Source organism: Monodelphis domestica, chromosome 5, assembly GCF_027887165.1.
Source record: "Monodelphis domestica isolate mMonDom1 chromosome 5, mMonDom1.pri, whole genome shotgun sequence".
Taxonomy (NCBI): domain Eukaryota; kingdom Metazoa; phylum Chordata; class Mammalia; order Didelphimorphia; family Didelphidae; genus Monodelphis; species Monodelphis domestica.
In genome coordinates, this window is record NC_077231.1 from 288864518 (window position 1) to 288883704 (window position 19187).

Below are 19187 nucleotides of genomic sequence, written 5' to 3' on the forward strand. Positions count from 1 at the left end.
GAGTGGCTAGAGCTTCTGGATGAGGGCAGTCTGACAACTCTTTGACCATAGCCTTTACACCTAGCTAACAAAGACCAGACAGAGTGTCCCTAAGCTAAGAGTAAATCTTTTCTTGTCAATTTTTATAACTGGGTGGAGATCACAGCCCTCTGTTCTAGACAATAATTTCACTTGGGGTTAGATATTCCCTACATCTTCTCCAATTCAAATGAAATTTGAATTTGAAGCCAGAACAAAAAGGAAGCTAAGAAGGTCAAAGTCATGATTCTCCATCCACATGGTCCAGATTCTTGGCTTTCTTATGCATATCTACCATCAACAAAACTCATGGCATTCATGCTCCATTTTGGACAATGAGAAATCTCTTCCATTTTTCTCTTTCTTTTTTTTTTTACTTTCAAACATTATTCATTGGATACAAAAATCATTTTCTTCCTCCCACCACTACCCCTCCCATATCCAACACAGGATTCCACTGGGTATCACATGTGTCCTTGATCTGAACCCATTTCCATGTTGTTGGTATTTGCACTAGGATGTTCATTTAGAGTCTACATCCCCAATCATATCCCCTCAGCCCCTGTTGTCAAGCAGTTGCCTTTCCTCAGTGTTTTTACTCCCAGTTTGTCCTCTCCTTATGGATAGTGTTTTTTCTCCTAGATCCCTGCAGATTGTTAAGGGATATTGCATTGACACTAATGGAGAAGTCCATTACATTTGATTGTACCACAGTGTATCAGTCTCTGTGTACAATGTTTTCCTGGCTCTGCTCCTTTCGCTCTGCATCACTTCCTGGAGGTTGTTCCAGTCTCCATGGAATTCCTCCACTTTATTATTCCTTTTAGCACAATAGTATTCCATCACCAACATATACCACAATTTGTTCAGCCATTCCCCAATTAAAGGGCATCCCCTCATTTTCCAATTTTTGGCCACCACAAAGAGTGCTTCTATGAATATTCTTGTACAAGTCTTTTTCCTTATTATCTCTTTGGGGTACAAACCCAGCAGTGCTATGGCTGGATCAAAGGGAAGACAGTCTTTTAGCGCCCTTTGGGCATAGTTCCAAATTGCCCTCCAGAATGGTTGGATCAATTCACAACTCCACCAGCAATGAATCAATGTCCCCACTTTACCACATCCCCTCCAGCATTCCTCACTTTCCATAGCTCTCTTCCATTTTTCATTGTAGTATAATGTTGAATAATTATATGTGAAAAATAAAAATAAGCTCAAGTCCTATGAGATAGTGGCATAGGGGAAGAAGCACTGACCTTGGAGCCAGAACTTTGTTCCAGCATGATGTGATCTTAGGTTAGTCACTAACCTTTCCCCAGGTTCCATTTCCTCATTTGCAAAATAGGATGCACTTTCCCACTATGTGCATTTAGATTTGCTCAGCCACATTTGGTGTCTACTTGCCACCCAACTCTCATCCATGGCTCCAAAAAGTTGTGCAATGACTACACCATGGTAAAACCACCTCAGCAGATGGGCTACACAGGATTGAGAGTAGGCTTTAAAAATCTTGGTGACCAAGGGAGAGATCTGCTCCAAGCTTGTGAAAGCTTCTTCTGGAAGAATGGCAGATGACAACAGTTTGTTCCAACAGCCATGAAGGTGGTAGAAGCAAGCATCGTAGAGCCTCTAGAGTTTAATCAGACATGGAAGATGCTGCCAAGGTCATCTACTGCACCCCATGCCATCACTGGTCACCCTATTTTTGTCTTGTCATTGGACTTTGATGACTCTGGAAGAGAGATTGAGGCTGACACTTTGGGGGGTCACTCTGCCTTACTAAAATCCACTTCACACACAAGTCAAGATTTCACTCATTACGATGGCGTTGGCCCTCTTCAAAAAGGAAGGATGAACGACAACACATGCATTCCACTAGGCACCAAGAACACAAAGATAACTAAATAAACCCTGACCTCAGGGAGATTGCATTTTATTGCAAGGAGGGGGAGGAATATACTATAAACACAAGTATGGAAGCAGAAGCTAGTTCTATGCAGATATGTCTATATCTATATTCATGTATAACTTCTACTCATAGATATCTCTCTACACACACATACATAAGTTAATTTTTTAAAGTTAGAGGGAAAGAGGAGATTAGGAAGGACCTCATGTCCTTCACTCCCTCCCATGTAGGATTACTATGAGAAAAGTGTTCTAGATGTGAGTTATTATCATTGTCGAGCTCCCACGATGGGGTGGCCTTTCTCCCTCTATCTAATGTCATACATATGTGCTTCACCAACTTCATGCCCTAGGATCAGGTGGTTGACTGGCTATTTAGCCTAAACAAGAAAAGACTTAGAAGGGCTGTAATAGCTTTCTTCAAATATTTAAAAGGCTGCCCTGTGAAAGAAGGATGGAGCTTGCTCTGCTTGGCGCCAGAGGACAGAATCAGCAGCAGGGTGTTAGGGAAGTCTCTGAGAGCTAGATTTTAGCTTGAAGAAAGGAAGAAGTTGCTAACTCAAGAGAACTTTCCAAAAGTGGAATGAGTTGTCACCTTTCCCCTCACTGGGAGTATTCAATCCAGTGCTGTATGACCCTTTGTTGGGGCCATGGGGGGGGGGGGGAGATACAGATCCAGATGGCCTCTGAAGTCCTTTCCAAGTCCTTTCTGAAATTCAGTGATTTTATAGTTTTAAATTTGTTTTCTATAACCCCCAGGAAGACCAGGATTCAAATCCAACCCCCAATATTTACTAGCAGTGTAAATACAGGCAAGTCGCTTTACCCTCTCAGCCTCAGTGGCATACCCTGACCAGCAGGGATAATCACAGGTCCCTCATGGGACTGGTGTGAGGATTAATGAAAAAATCTGTCATTTTGCATATCTTAAAGCACTGAGTGTTGGAACAAAAGCATGTGCCCATCCATTGGGAGATGCCTAAAGAAACTGTGACATATGTAGGTAGTGGGCTATTATGGAGCAAGAGGAGTCGACAAATAAGACACGTTCAGAGAAACATGGGAGGAATTGTATGAACTGATGCAGAGGGAGAGAAGTAGACCTGCCAGAACAACAGACACAATGATCTCAATAGTGTAAATGAGAAGGAAGCCAAACTCTGGGTAACTGGAAAGCAACAACGACCTTAAAATGACTCCGGAACACAAGTCTTTTTTTGACAGAAATGTGGGGTCTCCACAGACCCCAGATTCATCCTTTTTGCTTGATTGTTTTTCTTCATTACAAAGCAGGGTTGCAGGGGGAGGGGGAGCTGGCAGTAGCCAGAAATGACTGGCATATACAATCAAAGGCATGGAGGAAAGGAATTCTTTCAAGCAGTGCTTCCTTCATTTTTGGAGGGATTGCAGGGGACCTAGTGGGGCATGGTGGACCCCAATAAACACACCGTGGGGAAGTCTGAAGTCCTAAGCATACAGTTTAGATGCTCTGCCCCCCCAATTTCCTGGGGGTGCTGTCAGATGCTCTATAAGGAGAAGGGGAGAGGAGGAAAGTGTGGGCAAGAGTGGCAAGGGAAAATCTGGTCTGTAGCTTCTGGAAGGAAAAGAATCCGTTGAGAGAGAGAGAGAGAGGGAGGGAGGGAGGGAGGGAGGGAGGGAGGGAGGGAAGGAGGATTCCTGAGTTGTTCCTGTTTTGATCTGGTCTTGGCAGAGCCCCTGCTTTCATTTTCTCCGCCAGTTGGGCTAGACCAAGGAACAGTGAGGGCATTAGGACCGAGAGAAAGACACCCACTTTGCTCTGTATTATGTCTGGCAAGAGCCTCACGCCTGAGTGCTGGAGTTGTGTGGGAAAGAAAGTCCGGGGCTGACTCCTTTACATCTGTTGATCCGACCTGCCTTGAAGCATCAGAACAGGGAAGTCAGAGCTGGGGGGACTCGGACCCAGCAGCCCTGCCCAGGCAGCTAGTAGCCGCTTGGCCAGTTGAGGAAAACTCAGTGGAAGACACCACTGAGCAAGATGGACTAGTCGTTGGGACAGATCTCTGCAAGGGAAAGAAAAGGGGCAAAGGTGGGGGCGGCGGCGGGGATGCAGGGGGGTTCTGTGCTTAGGTCACCCCCGGCAGCCTTTCTGAGCTAGTTCGCAGAGGAGCCAAGGCATCTGTGGCCAGCAGGTACAACGATCTGTTGGCAGATGTCGGAGGGCAGCTCAGAGCCAGTTAAGTGACAGGCACAGGCACACACGTCCCGGGAGGAAGCCCCCCGGCCTGGGGTCAGCCCCAGAGCTTTGAGGGAGGACGACCATGAGCTGCTGTCCCGGGGGACCTTCTCCAACATGCTCCTAAAGAAGCGGTACAGGGCCGGGCCGCGCAGGCTGCAGTTCCTGGTGGTGGTGGTGATGCTGGGATGCTTACTGGTGATGGGGACCATGCTGCACCCGCTGCCTCAGGACCTCTCCAGCGACCCCTCTGCCCAGGCTGAGAAGCCCAGCCCCCAACTGGGGTATCAGGTGGACTTTGGCAAGCCCCAGGACTGGGTGCTCGAGACAGAGGAAGACAGTCAGGAGTATTACCCCCTGGAGGGCCTGGCCCCCTTCATCTCCCTCAAAGAGGATGAGCTCCTGGTGGCAGTGGCCTCCCCCAGGGACAGGAGGAACCAGAGCCGGCTTAGGAAGGGAGGGGGCTACCGGCTGGTCAAGCGGCAGGGCAGGAAGCTGGAGGAGGGAGCCTTGGCCAGACCCGCCTCGCCCTGGGGGCCCCCGCTGCAAGACGTCCCCCTGACAGACTCTGACACAGAGGATGGGGAACTGCAGCTCGCCAAGCCGGGACTGGACACCTACGGCTTCAACGAAGCCCTAAGTCAGCAGATCTCTCTGCGCAGGGAGCTGCCGGAGGTCCGCAATCCCCTGTAAGTAAGTCTCCGCCGCCGCGAGGCACCCACCGCTCTCTGCCTCCCTCTGCTCCCCACTCTGAGACGGCAGGCAGCGGGGATCCCTCAGGATTCTCTCCACCCCTTCCATCCCTCCCCTACGGAGCACTTGTTATCTCTAGCCAACCCTGAGCTATCTTCCCCTCCTCTGCTCCTCCTCCTTCCCGTCAACACCGAGAATCTGAGCTGCGAAGGGACCAACCCTCTCGTTTTACAGATGGGCAAACTGAGCCCCGGGAGGGGAAATAACTCGCCAGAAGTCAGTGAGGAGCGGAACCAGCGGGTCCTCTGCCGTCAAACCCGGTGCCCTCTTCCACTGTCCTAGAGCTGGAGGCTGACATATTAGGGGACTCGGGAAGAAGCAAAAGCTCCTTGCCTACCCTGGGCGGCTGAGCTCTAGAGCTCTAGGAGCTAGATGAGAGGGGCTAGCTTCCTTCTGGTCTAAGGGAGGACCTGAGCGTCCTGGGTTCTAATTCCAGCTGTCACTGCTAGATTGTGGGTCTTTGTACCAGTCTCTTTCCTCAGCTATAAAAAGAGGGGCGGGATTCTGTGATTTCTGCTCCCCTTCCCCTGTGATTTTAACCATTGAATACATTTTGCTGTTACTGTTGTTAGTCGGCATGGTTTTTAATAGACAGTGTGCCATAGAAGATAGAACACCAGTCAGATGGAGCTGGGTTCAAATCTTGCTTCTACTACTTACTCGCCACATGAAGAAATCACTTAACCTCAGTTGCCTCCTCTGTAAAATGGGGGTGGGAGACCCTGCCATATCTACCCTACTGGATTGTCATGAGGTTTAAATGAGTCAGGACACAAAGAAGGATTTTGTAGAATTAAAGGTGAGAGGGAACATGACCAGGTAGATAGAAGAAAGACTTGTGTCCAAGACCTCTTCCTGGCATCTGCTTTGCTATGTGACCAGGGTTAAGTCATTGAGCTGCTCAGGGACCCGGGAAACTTGGTAAGATTCTCAGTTCCAGATGAGCTGCCAGTCAGATCAGGATGGAGAGTTTCCATACTGGGAGTTCCCCCAAGCTGATGAAATCACAGGTCTGGATGAAAAAGAAAGTGCTAGATAAATACCAGATGTCATTGAGAAAGATAGAATAATAACTCTGAGTACTCATTATTGATCCAAAGTATCAAAAAAAAAAATGGCAGCCGTCTATTCCAAGGACATTCAGTGATGGAGTGCTTGCCAGACCTGAGTGACTCAGCAGCCTAACAGCATTCCCAAGAGGTAAGTTCTGGGGCTGAGGTCCAAGGCCAAGATGCCCCAAGCCCAGAGAGGTAACCCTGCTCTGCCCTACTGACGCTGGATAACAACTTTAGAAGCACAAGGAAAGCAAGACAGGCAGCGATAATGACCCTAAGTTAAACTTGAGATTTCCAGCTGTATCAAAATATCTATCCATCCATCCATCCATCCATCCATCTATTGTCTATCCTTATAATTAGCCCCAAGCCAAGAGAAGGATAAAGAAGAGAAAGACAATGCTTCACTGAGCAGTTCCATGAGGACACTGGTTTTGGAGTCAAAAGACCTGTATTCAGCTCAGTGGGACCTTAGACAAATCACTTCCTATTCAAGCCTAGGTTTTCTCATCTGTAGAACAAAGGGGTTGGCCTAGATGATCTTTAAAGTCTCTCTGGATGTCCTGGTGTCAAAAAGACCTACATTCAAATCCAGTCTTAGACACTAGCTGTGTGACCCTGGGTAAGTCACAAACTTTGTCTCCTTCAGTTTCCTCATCTGTAAAATGGGGATAATAATAGCACTTATTTTGCAAGGTTGTAAGGATGAAGTGAGGTATTTGTAAAAAGTGTTTAGCCCAATATTTGGTACATAGATGCTATACCAAACACTCCCCCCACCCCCATCTCTTCCTTTCCTACTTCCCTTTGACCAGTAAATCCATTATCCTCTGATCCCATGAGTTACACTTGCCCTTGAAGCTGAGTTAAACTATTCCAGAGGGCTCCAGGCACTATTTTGGGGAAAGCAACACATCATTTTATGCTCCCTCCCTCCCTCCCTCTCTCTCTCAGACTATCTTTCTCTCTGTCTCTCTGAGAATTAGGGTGTGGGAAGAGAGACAGAAGAGAGAGAGGAGAGAGAAATAGAGAGAAGAGAGAGAGAGGAGGGAGAGAAAGAAGAAAAAGACAGAGAGGGATACACAGAGAGAAGTGTGACAGGCAGAAAGAGGAGAGACGGAGAGTCAGAGATCAAGAGAGACAGAGACTCATCGATTATTGGCTGGGAGGAGATGCCCAATGCAGTTTTCTTGGACTGGAGTGATCCTTGCCCATCCAGAGTGGTTTCAGAAAGGTTCCTGTCTGACTGGGCTGCAAGGACTGGGATGGGGGTCTGAGAATCGGTCCTTGGCCTGTGAGTCCTGCTTTCCCCCCACGCTCACCCCCCCCCCCACCCCACTCCCCACCCCCAGCAAGAACTAGCCACTTTCCCCCAGAGAAAGGGATCTCCTCTCTTAGCCAGGAAGGCTGGAAGCACTTGGTCATTTCCCAAGGTTTATGGCGCCCTCTGCTGGCCAGAAGATATAAAGAAAGACCAAAAAAAGAACTGTCACTTGCTGGGAGAAGATTGAGGACAGGCAGAGCTGAAAGCGACTGGACAGGCAAGTAAGTGGGAGAAGAGCAGGATAGGAGCAGAACCTCTTCCCCCCCCCCCAAAAAAAATTAGAAAAGTTAAAAATAATTTCTAAATGGAAATGTTGATCTAATTAATGCCATAAAACCCCTCTCTCTGGAGCAATTAGGTATTATGATGAATCAATCAGCCGACAATTACTGTGCACCTACTGTGTTTCAGATACTATGCTAGACACCAAGGAGACATCCATCAATCCACGAGCATTTATTAAGCACCTACTATGTGCCAGGCACTGCCAAATTCTGAGAATACAAACAGTCCCTGCCGTCTCCTTCAAGAAATTTTCCATTGCTTTTGTTCCAGAGAAGGCTCAAAGCTTCTGAGGACAGCACCCCCAGGAAGCCCAACTTCAAAGCTGCTGATGCCCTCTAAGTGAAGCCAGGAGCCCCTCCCAGTCGTTCCCCATTACACAGATGAAGACATTGAGGCCAAGAGATATGTAGTGACATATCTAAGGCTGGGTCTAGGAACCAAACCCAGTCTTCCTAAGAACCAGAGTCCCTTCCACCATCTCTTAGCATATGGCAGCCAAGATCAGCATGGAGCTCTCCATGGTGGAGTACCTGGGTGCAAATATCAGGGCACAGCACAGATGACGCCAGGCCACTGGGTAGAATTTCCTATCCTTTCCACCTTAAAAAAGAACCAAATGTGCAGGTTACCTAAGACCCCTATATTTGGGTAAATATCCAGTGGCTCCCTGGGGCAGCCCAGTCCTAGGAACAGCCCTCCTTCTAACACATTGTGCAGAGACCCAAGAGCATCTCCTTCCCCACTTGTGCTTGGAACACCCAGGATAACCTTTCACACGTTCTCCTTCTTCTTCAAGATCCTGGACTCATCTCTTTCATGAAGACTTTCCAGGGAAGTCCTGCCACATCACTGCAGTAACATACCTACCCAGTCCTGCCTGTTTCAACCATTCCTTGCCTAATACCTATTTACTGAGCAGCTACTATGGGCATAGCAATGTCAATGGTATGAAGGAGTGCCCACCATCTATTTATTAAGCACCTACTATGTGCAAGCCATTGGACTAGGTGCTGTGGATACAGGGATTAAAAATGGAAGTCCTCCAAGGGCTTGGTACAATGGATAAAGTCTTGGAGACTGGGGTGATAAGGTGGATGGAGAGCCAGCTTGCAGGCCAGGAAAACCAGTTTGAATCCCACCTGGGCAAGTTTTAAACTCTTAGTGTTCTAGGTAACTCTAAAACTGTAAATAGTAAATAAGATGGCGATCTACACTGGAAGAGAGTTCCATAGACTAATGAATTCTCAGCTCCAGGCCTCATCCCCCTATTCCCTTCCTATCTGAAAGGCTTGGGTTCAACTCTTATCTTCTATATGAGGTTCCAATAAAATGTTTTGCCCCTCCCCTTAAGCATTATTTTCATTATTATAAATATGTTCACTATTTTTATATTCAGAGATGTTTTTATTGTTGTTATTTGTAACTCTATATCAGCTGAGAGGAGCCCAGAGAATGCACAGGAATATATATTATGGGATAGAAAGTGATGACAATGAAAGAGACATCCAATGTAGTCTGGGAAATTTTGCAAAGGGAGGGAAAACTTTGGTTCAAATAACAATACAGGCCAATAACAAGGATCATAGATGAATTAAAGGTCAGTGAAGAGGCATGGTTAGCTATGATAGGAGAGAAAGGTCACTATGAGCTAGCCTGGAAGGCTTCATGGAAGAAGGGATACTTGAGCTGGGATTTAGAGGATGAGTACAAACCAGTTAGAAGGTTCTCCTCAGGTTTCTAGCACTTAGATGTCCCTCCCTCCTCCCATCCCCAACACACACACAACTCTTCTGAACTGCAGTGATTTCTTTAGAGTAGGTCTCCTTTTATGTCTCTGATGCTTATGTTTATGGCTTGTGGGCTCTGCTGTTATCCTGAAAATGCCAGAGAACATAAGGAAGGTCTCCCAACAGAAGGCAATAAAGTACTATGTAAAGATCTGGCTGTGTAGACAAAAGACATGAGTTCAGATCCCATCTTTGTCACTCTGTGTGGTCCTGGGCAAATCACTGAATATTCTCAGGGCTTCTCTTTTCCTCTCCATCAAATGAAAGGGATTGACCTGGAGGATGGTCTCTGAGGACCATTCTGCTTCAGTCTGTGATCTGTTCTAGATGATAACCCTTTGGGAGGACACAAACAAGAGGGTCACAGGGCAGGCAGACACGAATGGGGTCTCTGATCCCTCTCTCTAGAGGGAGCATCTGACTGATGAGATCCCATCATGAGGGCCATTTAGAAAATGCTTTTTTTAATCTCTCCTAGATTTAAAGTGTCCCTCTAGTTTCAGAGGGAAGGAAGCTGGTGAGAGATGGTGGTGGCTGGGACAACCAACCCAGAGCCCTTTCTTGTTCCTCCAGGGCCTCCCTACCCTCAGCTCTTTGATCTATCCTTGGGACAAAAAGAGAGAACAGATTACAGGCTGGATTATCCATTTTTGTTTTCTCCCTTCCTTCTTCCCCAGAGAGGCAAAACTAGGCAGAACTCTGAGAAAGCCTTGGGCAGCTTGAGGGTCCTGACTGGACAGTTCCATTCAGATCCAAGTGAATCAGCCTGATTGTCCTGTGCAGTCTGAGCTGGAAAAACAAAACCAGAGCTGACGCTGAGGGGGTGGGGGCCCCCCAGGGAAGGGAAGGACAGAGTGTCGAGAACTCAGAGTGCTGGCAGACCCTGCAAGAAGTCCCTTAACCCCTCCTGGCTCCCAGTTGAGCCAGCCCAAGAAAGGGAAAACAACACCAGCACTTTTACTCACTCAGGGTCCCCAGAGGGCCAGCTGGCTGGGAGAGGGGAGTGAGGTCACAGCAAGCAGGTCCTCCTCCTTTCTAGTTTACTCTTAGCCTCTGGCAGCCCCTCACATTCTCCTGCCCTGAGTTTGTACTTAAAGAACAGTCACTTTATCTTATTGTTGACTCTAATGTTAACATACACCTATCACGCTATAAAGGGTTTAGCACAGTGCCTGGCACACAGTAGGCTCATTTTCTTCCTTCCTTTCTTTAGCCCTTATGGTGGGCACAGTATGGTGCAGGGCTCCTGGGAATATTTGAATATATGAAGTTCTAATTCTAAAAAACCAAGCCTTCCTTCATGAAGCTTATAGTCCAGTGGGTAAGTATTTTCTCCATTCACTGGTTCCTTCCTCACTACTTATAAACATGTCTAGAACTCCCCCATCCTTTTTTTTTTTTAAACGCTTACCTTTCATCTTGGAGTCAGTACTGTGTATTGGCTCCAAGGCAGAAGAGTGGTAAGGGCTAGGCAATGGGGGTTAAGTGACTTGCCCAGGGTCACACAGCTGGGAAGTATCTGAGGCCAGATTTGAACCTAGGACCTCCCATCTCTGAGTCTGGCTCTCCATCCACTGAGCTACCCAGCTACCCCCTCCCCCATCCTTAAAAAAAAAAAGGTGGAGAAGGCAGTTAGGTGGCTCAGTGACTTGAGAACCAGACCTAGAGATGGGAGGATCTGGGTTCAATCTGACCTCAGACACTTCCTAGTTTTGTGACCTGGGCAAGTCACTTAACCCCCATTGCCTAGCCCTTACTACTCTGCTGCCTTAGAACCAATACTTAGCATTGATTCTAAGATGGGTGAGGGTTAAAAAAAGGGTTAAAAATAACTTCAAAAGATCCTTCCATTCTCCAAAACTATTGTCCTCCATCTTTCTTCCTTCTCCCTGCCAAACCCATAAGAGAAGCAATCTACTACCCCCATTGCTTCTGCATCTGGAAATCTCACTCACTTCTTGAACCCCTGGCAAACTGGTTTCCAACCCTCTACTCCCTCAACTGAAACTCTCCCCTCTAAGGTTCCACTGATGTTTTGAGAGCTAAATCCAGTGACCTTTTCCCAGTCATTTTTCTTTATTTCCTTCTAGTTTTAGACATTGGTTATGACCTCTTCTTGGATACTCTCTCCTTCCTGAGTCTTTGGGACACTGCTCTCCTATTGTTCTCCCCCTGACTAATCCTTCTCAATCTTCTTTGCCGGATCATCAGCTATGTCCTGCCCACTTTGCAGGGGCACAACCCTGGGCTCTTATCCAGGCCCTCTTCTCTTCCTTCTTCACTCTCTTTTGATGACCTCCTCATGTCCTCTGGGTTCAAGGATCACCTCTATACTGCTGACTTTAAGAAATCTACCTACCCAGCCTTGTCTGACTCCTAAATTCCACTCCCACATTATCAGCTCTCTGTTGAACATTCCTGTAATTCCCAAGATAATCTGAAATTCCACATCTCCAAACAAGGACTCATTCTCTTTATTTAAACCAATCCCTTGTTGGGATCTGCTGATGTATGTTGACAGGAGAAGGGAAGAAAAGGGAACAAACATTGATTAAATGCCTACTATGTGCCAGGCATTGTGCTTAAGTACTTTTCAACTATTGTCCAATTTGGTACAACATTTAATAGAGGAGAAAACCAAGGTCAGCAGAGATGAAGTGACTTGCTCAAGATCACAGAGGAAGTAAGTGTCTGAGGTCAGATTTGAACCTGGGACTTCCTCCAGACTCCAGTCTTAGTACTCTATCCACAATTCCACCAGCTACACTACCAATCTTCTTGTCACCCAGTTTTATAACCTCAGTGTTCTTTGACTTTTATTCTCAATCACTCTCTACAGTCAATCAGTTGCCAAATCTTGATGATTTTGTCTTCCCAAGCTGCCTGGCATCCATCCCCTTCTCCCCATCTACATAGCCACAAGGTCTAGTTTAGATCCTCAAGACTTCTCCCACCCAGCCTCTCTTCTCTTCAATCCATCAGCACAGCAGCTGAATTGAAACCTCTAAAACCCATATCTGACCCTGCCACCTCCCTGGCCAACCAGCTTCAGTGCTTTTCTAATGCTTCTAAGAGAAAATACAAACTCATCTACTTGGCATTTGAACCAAATGTCTGGAGGGAGCTGGGTGACTCAGTGGATGGAGAGCCAGGCTCAGAGATGGGAGATCAAGGGTTCAAATCTGGCCTCAGACACTTCCCAGCTGTGTGACCCTAGGCAAGTCACTTGACCCCCATTGCCTAGCTCTTACCACTCTTCTGCCTTAGAACCAATACTCAGTACTGATTCTAAGATAGAAGGTGAGGGTTTAAAAAAATAATAAACCTAATGTTGATGAACAGACCCAACCTATCTTTTCAGATTCATTTTACATCAACCTCTTCATATACTCAAACATAATCCAAATTGGACTATTTATTGTCCCTGAACTTGGCATTCAATGCCTCACCTCCTGTCCTGCACAGACAATATGCTCCCATGCCCGGAGTATGTTTCCTTCTCTAGCTCAAAGATTTAGATATAGTGCCATATCTGGAGTCAGGAAAACTTGAATTCAAATTTGGCCTCAGATGCCTTCTAACTATGTGACCCAGGCAGGTCACATAGCCTCTTCTGCCTCAGTTTCCTCTTCTATAAAATGAAGATAGGCATAGCACCTACTCCCAGGATTGGTGTAAGGATCAAACGAGGTATTTGGCAAAGCTTAAAGCTGAAAATAAACGCCAGCTCTCACCACGGTTGTCACATTATTATTGTTGAGACTTTCTGATCCTTCCTGGTTGGTCCTCTCTCCTCCAGCAGAATGGTAGCCTCTTGAGGTCAGGGACTGCTTTATTCTTGTCATTCTCCAGCACTAACACCTTTCCAGGCACCCAATAACCCAATAAATAGCCACTGAATTAAACTGTTGGCTTGAATGGACGTCTAGAAAGAGAGAAGCCTGATGGGAGGGCAGCCAGGAGATTCAGGTTGCACTCTTAGTTGTGTGACTTCGAGAGTCACATTTATTTACTCATCATTAAAGGGGGGGGGATATTCTTAGATTACCTGCCTTACCAAATTGTTGGGATCTAGCCTGGAAGTCCATAGAGAGGGAGGCTATGAGGATTGTGACACTCATTTGTTGCTGCAAATGAGCCAAAAAAAATTGCAGAGAAGCAGGGATTATAAAGACGATTAATTTGTTGAGTTCATTACTTAATGGAAGTCAATGCCTACTTGCTGTGTATTTGAGGGCAAATCGCCCATTTATAAAAAACAAATAATAAAATCTCCTGGTCCTCTCAGAGGTGTGGAGAGGACAGCTGACTTCCCCCTGGGGAGAGCCCTGGGCATTCTTCAGAGGAAGAATGTTCCAGAGATCCAGGGTACAGACAACTTTCAATTATCTGTGAATGGATTATCCACTTGGCAGGTGATAGAAGGCAACCCCATCCAGCTGGCTCCCCATCTGCCAGCAGCAGGGCTTTTCCAGGGAAAGGCCAGACTCTGGGTAGGTGAGAACATGTCGGGGATGAGGGTGGGTCTCTGGCTGGATTGGAGACCTTCCCATTTATTCTGGGGACTAAACATTATTTTTGTACCAGTTGGATGTCTTCTCTCCATTGGGTTCTCTGGAGTTCATTTCCACCTGGAGAGCTAACTATCTGCTGTTGTTTTAGCTGTCACAGATAGATGCCAAGGGAGGCCATGGAGAAGATCTAATTCACTCTCTAACATATTACGTGCCAGGGGCTGGCTTTATTTTTTTGTAAACCCTTACCTTTCTGAGATGAAAGTGACTTGCCCAGGGTCACACAGCTAGGAAGTGTTTGAACCCAGGACCTCCCATCTCTGGACCTGACTCTCAATCCACTGAGCCACCTAATTGCCCCCAGAAGCTGGATTTACAAGAAGCCAGTTCTTGCCTCTCGGATCTATACCATATTAAATTTATAATAACAGAACAATCTCGAACAGTGAGACAAAGCAAAATTTTACAGTGAACTAGTTACTAATCAACAATCCATATAATTATAATCTTTACTTTTGGAAGTAGTGTTTGTTATCATATGTTTATTAATGATAATGATGCATCAGTGATTAGAAAGTCAGACTTAGACTCAGGAAGATCTGTATTTACGCCTTGCCCCTGATCTATACTGGATGTGTGACCCTGGGAAAGTCATTTAATCTTTCAATATCGCCAACAACTCTCTAAAAGAAGGTTGATCAGCAGAGCTGAAGAATGTTTCCTCCACCAACAAACTCACAGGATTAATTTTAAAAAATAGATATAATTATTTATGCCCCACAAGTCTTACTCTGAAGCCCCATGGATGGCATCAGATAATATCTATGAAGCTCTTAGCATAGCTCTTGCACATAGTAGGTACACAACAAATGTTTATTCAATTTTATTCTACTCCATGGTGGTAGGGAGGGGACCCTGGGCACATGCCCTAGCAGGTTCTGCCATGTTGAAATGGCTTCAAAGATGGCGGTCCTAGCAATGGACTCTGCTTTCAGATGGCTGGTCTTGTTAAGAAGAGGGAGGCTTATCCGCCTCCCTCCCAGTGATCTGGACTCTTGGGGATGATTTTTTTGGTCCTAGCAACTTCTCAAAAAAGAAAAAAATCAAAATAATAATAATAATGTCAGCTCATTATTCCAGTCTATCCTCACAATAGCCCTATGAGACGGATGCTGCTATTATCCTCATTTTTCAGATAAGGAAACAGAGGCAGAGTGAGGTTTAAGCAGCCTGCCCAGGAGGCAGGATGGGCACCCAGAACTTCCCATCTCTGACCCTAATACTCTATTCACTCAACAACAGTCAGATGGATGCCAGTCTCCTGTGGTCCTCTTCTGTTTCTGCAGTGACTGTGACAGAAAGGGGGATAGCACCCTGTTTGAAGATAATTGTCCTTTGAATTGTGGGTCCTGAGCCTGGGGAAGGCAATTCTCAGTGAAAAAACCACCCTTTAATAACACATATTTGCCACTTGCGCCCTTATAAAATTGCCTGGAGAACCCTTAGAAGTGATCAGTGGTGAGTATAGACACGACAACGCTCACACCCTCCGGAATGGCGGAGCTGGGAGCAATCAGTCCCTTCTTGGGTCCAATAGAGAGATGTCCTAGGCAGAGACTGTGTGCCTGGGCTAGGGGTTTGATTGTCAGCTCTCTCACAGCCTGGGAAGGGCACATGACAAACCGAGAATCAACCCTGCCATCTTGTCTCCTACCATACGGTTGCTACAGCTCACACAGCACCAGGTTCTCTGTTGTTGAGTAAAAGAAGCTGTTTTTCCAGAACCAGCAGTTTCCCAGTCAATTTACTGGCCCAGGGGAAGGCTCATAAAAATCTCAAGCCCAATCGCAGCTTTGCTTGGGGTTTGCCTCCTTTTCCCATGACCTTTCTTTTCCTTTTATTTTTTAAAAAAATTCTTACCTTCCATCTTGGAATCAAACAGATTCCAAGGCAGAGGAGCAATAAGGGTCAGGTAATTTGGGTTAAGTGACTTGCCCAAGGTCATACAAGTGGTAGATGGCAGAGGAGAGATTTTTAAACCTAGTCTTGTGACTTCAAAACTAGCCATTTCTAGCAAACCAAAGTCAATCTGAGTCAACAGGAATTTATAAAGCACCTACTATGTGAAAAGCTCTGGAGACCTAAAGACAAAAATAAAGCAGTCCCTTCCCGGAAGAAGCTTTTCTCTGTTGCCTTCTCCATCCCTTTTGCCCCCATCCTTCTTATTTGACACACAACAGCATTCCAATTTGATTGCTCATTGGAAATGTTCAGGTCACTTCCAAATGTGCCGTGACTCGTGTTTAAGGGAGCCCCAGCCTGGTTTTGCCATGATTCTCAGAGATTTCCTCTTCCCCCTTTCTCATATCAGCATCATCTTATGTGTTCCTACTAAGTTGGAAAAGCCCATACTTGGAAGACACATCCTTCCCCCTCACACGCACCCACCCACAACAGAAATAATTCAAGCCCATCAACACCTGGGTTTGGGGGCACCTTCTTTCCAGCCCCACCTGGAACTGCAGTGAGGAGCTGGGTGCAGTACGTTCCCAGCTGGGCTTGCCTCCCATTCCCACTGCTTGCCAGACACAAAATAATAAACCTCTGGCTTCTCTTAAAAGGCTCTAATGGGCCACGAGACACGACTCCTTGCCAGACTTCTGTTTGTAATATTTAGCTCCCCGGGCCAGAATCATGTCAAGCAGCTTCATCATCGCACACAAACCACAAACCAGGTTCGCCCAGAGTACAGATGCTTCTCCCCAATACGCAGAGTTCTGAGGCTTTCCACTCCCTCCCTCCTGCTAATGGCTCTGGAGGCTGGTGGAAAGGGGCCAGCCTTGCCACCCTCGAAAATGAAGCTGTATGGTTCTAGCCAGCCCCCCCAACCCGCACCATGCACTTGCTGGACAAGCCCCCCTCTTGGAGAAGGCTTGCCAATAGTTTTCAAAGCAGTAAGAGACCTATGATGCAGCCTGCTATGCCCCAGCCCCACTGATGTCCTCACCACTATGTAGGGTGGCTGACTTTGGAGTCAGAGGACCCAGGTTCAAATCTTGCTTCTGATGCTTACATGCAAACATAATTAGAAGCTTAATGTTGATCTTGCTCTGAAATAGAATTCCATGATCTCAGCCTCACTGCTTTCCCTTTCACTGGACAAGAAGAACAGAAGTAGGGTAGCCTGGTGGCTCAGCAGATAGAAATTCAGGCCTAGAGATGGGAGGTCCTGAGTTCAAATCTGGATTCAGGCACTTTCTAGCTGTTTCACCCTGGACACATCACATAACCCCCATAGTCTAGTCCCCTCTTGCTCTTCTGTCTTGAAACAATATACAGTATTGATTCTAAGATGAAAGATGAGGGTTTAAAGAAAAAAGAACATGAGCATCTCTTTGCCAAATGAATGTTCCCACCTATGAAAAATCCAATGAAAAGCCAAGTGCAGTCATACTAGCTGATATTTGATACTCACAAAGTGCTATTCAGAAGTAACCACTTGGTGGTGCTGTGGGCAGGGTTTGGAAGTTTAAGCTGGTAAGTGTAAGGAATTGGTGCTCTCCTCTTGCTCCCACCTTTGGAATTCAGGGTGTGGCTGTTTTCCCCAAACTCCCTTCCTCCTTCCCAGAAGAGCTACAAGGTCAGAGAAGAAACCTCAGAACCAGTTTGAAATCTGCTTTGGAGGTGTTTGTTCAATATTATTAATAATCAAAATCATAGAATTCTCTATTAAAGTTCTGAACCCTCACGCTAGGAAAGGGAGGGAAGGAAGGAAGGAAGGAACTCAGAGACAGATGGATCAGACTTCGGTCTTCCTTTTGATACTCATCCCAATCATTCATTAGATCCACGGAGACAGAGTTGTTCACAAATTATCATCATTATTATTAAAACCTTAACCTACCATCTTAGAATTAATACTGTGTATTGTTTCCAAGGTAGAAGAGCAGTAAGGCCTGGGCAAAGGGGGTTAAGTGACTTGCCCAGGGTCACTGAGCTAGGAAGTGTCTGAGGTCATATTTGAACCCAGAACCTCCTGTTTCTAGGCCTGGTTCTCCATCCACTGCCCCCAGCCACCCACCTGCCCATGCACATTTTTTTTTAAGTTCATGGATCTCAGGTTAAGAACCCCTTCTCCACAAGAAAGAAGGCAACTCCAATAGAGTTTGTTCTCCCTGAAGGATCATTGGCCAGCCTTTCCCTCTTGGTTCTGCTCTTGATACCCCTGTTGTCCTCTGACCCCCAGGTGTCTGCAGGAGGACTATGGTGACCATCTGCCCACAGCCAGTGTCATTATCTGCTTCCATGACGAGGCCTGGTCGACCCTCCTCAGAACAGTGCACAGCATCTTGGACACAGCTCCCAGACCTTTTCTCAAGGAGATTATCCTCGTTGATGACCTCAGCCAACAAGGTAGAGGTTTTCTCCCTTCTGCCAATTTTGTTCTCAAAGACTGAGGCACTGAGCCTTGGAGAGGGTATGGGGCAAGAGGGTCAGCATGTTAGTCATTAGCAAGTGTGGGCAATATAACTTTGTGGAAAGGCTGCCCTGCCAAGACTCAGGAGACATGGGTTCAAGTTCTGTTGCTCACTCTCTTTGGGAGCTTGGGCCAGGTACATAACTGCATTGTGCCTCAATTTCCCCTCTCTATTAAATTGGCATTCTGAGGGTAAGAACTACAGTAGAAGGGAGGGATAGATTTGTAGTAAGAGGACCTGGCTTATTTCTTGAGTAACTGTGAACAAGTCACATGACTCCTTTGGGGTTCAGTTTTTTTCTGGGGGGACCTCCCCCAAAAGTGATTTTATTGGTGTAGGGTATGTCCACAGTGAGGAAAATTCTGTCTGCTAATGCAGACCAGCCCCTCCTCTTTGGCCTTATGTGGAGACATTGTCTCCTTATGGTCTTACAGAGAGGCTTGGGCTTTAGCAAATTAAACCACTTTGTGTGACCTTGGGAAATCACTTAACCCTGCTTGCCTCGGTTTCCTCATCTGTAAAATGAGCTGGAGAAGAAAATGACAAACCACTCCAGTGTCTACACTAAGAAAACCCCAGATGGTGTCACAAAGAGTTAGATACAATAGAAACAACTAAATAACAACAACAGAGCTACACAGCCATACATGGCAGAGATGGATCTTGTACCTGGGGCTTTGGGAATACGGACCACATTCTCTCTCTATTACACCCCCTGCTTTAGTCAGCTTATTCGTTGTAAAAAAAAATCATGAAGCCTTCATCTCCAAGTCAACAATCCTATGAGCTTTCCTACTCTTCAGGTTGCTGTGAGGATGGAAGGAGCAAGTCATATTTGTTGAGCACTTTG

The 19187-nt window shown here is 46.4% G+C and overlaps 2 protein-coding genes across 2 annotated transcripts in view; one reads left to right on the forward strand and one right to left on the reverse strand.

Annotated features, from left to right (window-relative positions):
* DPH3 (diphthamide biosynthesis 3) overlaps positions 1–19187 on the reverse strand; it is a 153362-nt gene that overhangs the window by 82043 nt on the left and 52132 nt on the right. The window lies entirely within an intron of this gene.
* GALNT15 (polypeptide N-acetylgalactosaminyltransferase 15) overlaps positions 3649–19187 on the forward strand; it is a 42318-nt gene continuing 26779 nt past the window's right edge. The window contains exons 1-2 of the mRNA XM_056800268.1: positions 3649–4830; positions 18106–18272. Coding sequence (XP_056656246.1) covers positions 4259–4830; positions 18106–18272 — 739 coding nt within the window. The 5' untranslated portion in view covers positions 3649–4258. The remainder of the gene's footprint in view (positions 4831–18105; positions 18273–19187) is intronic.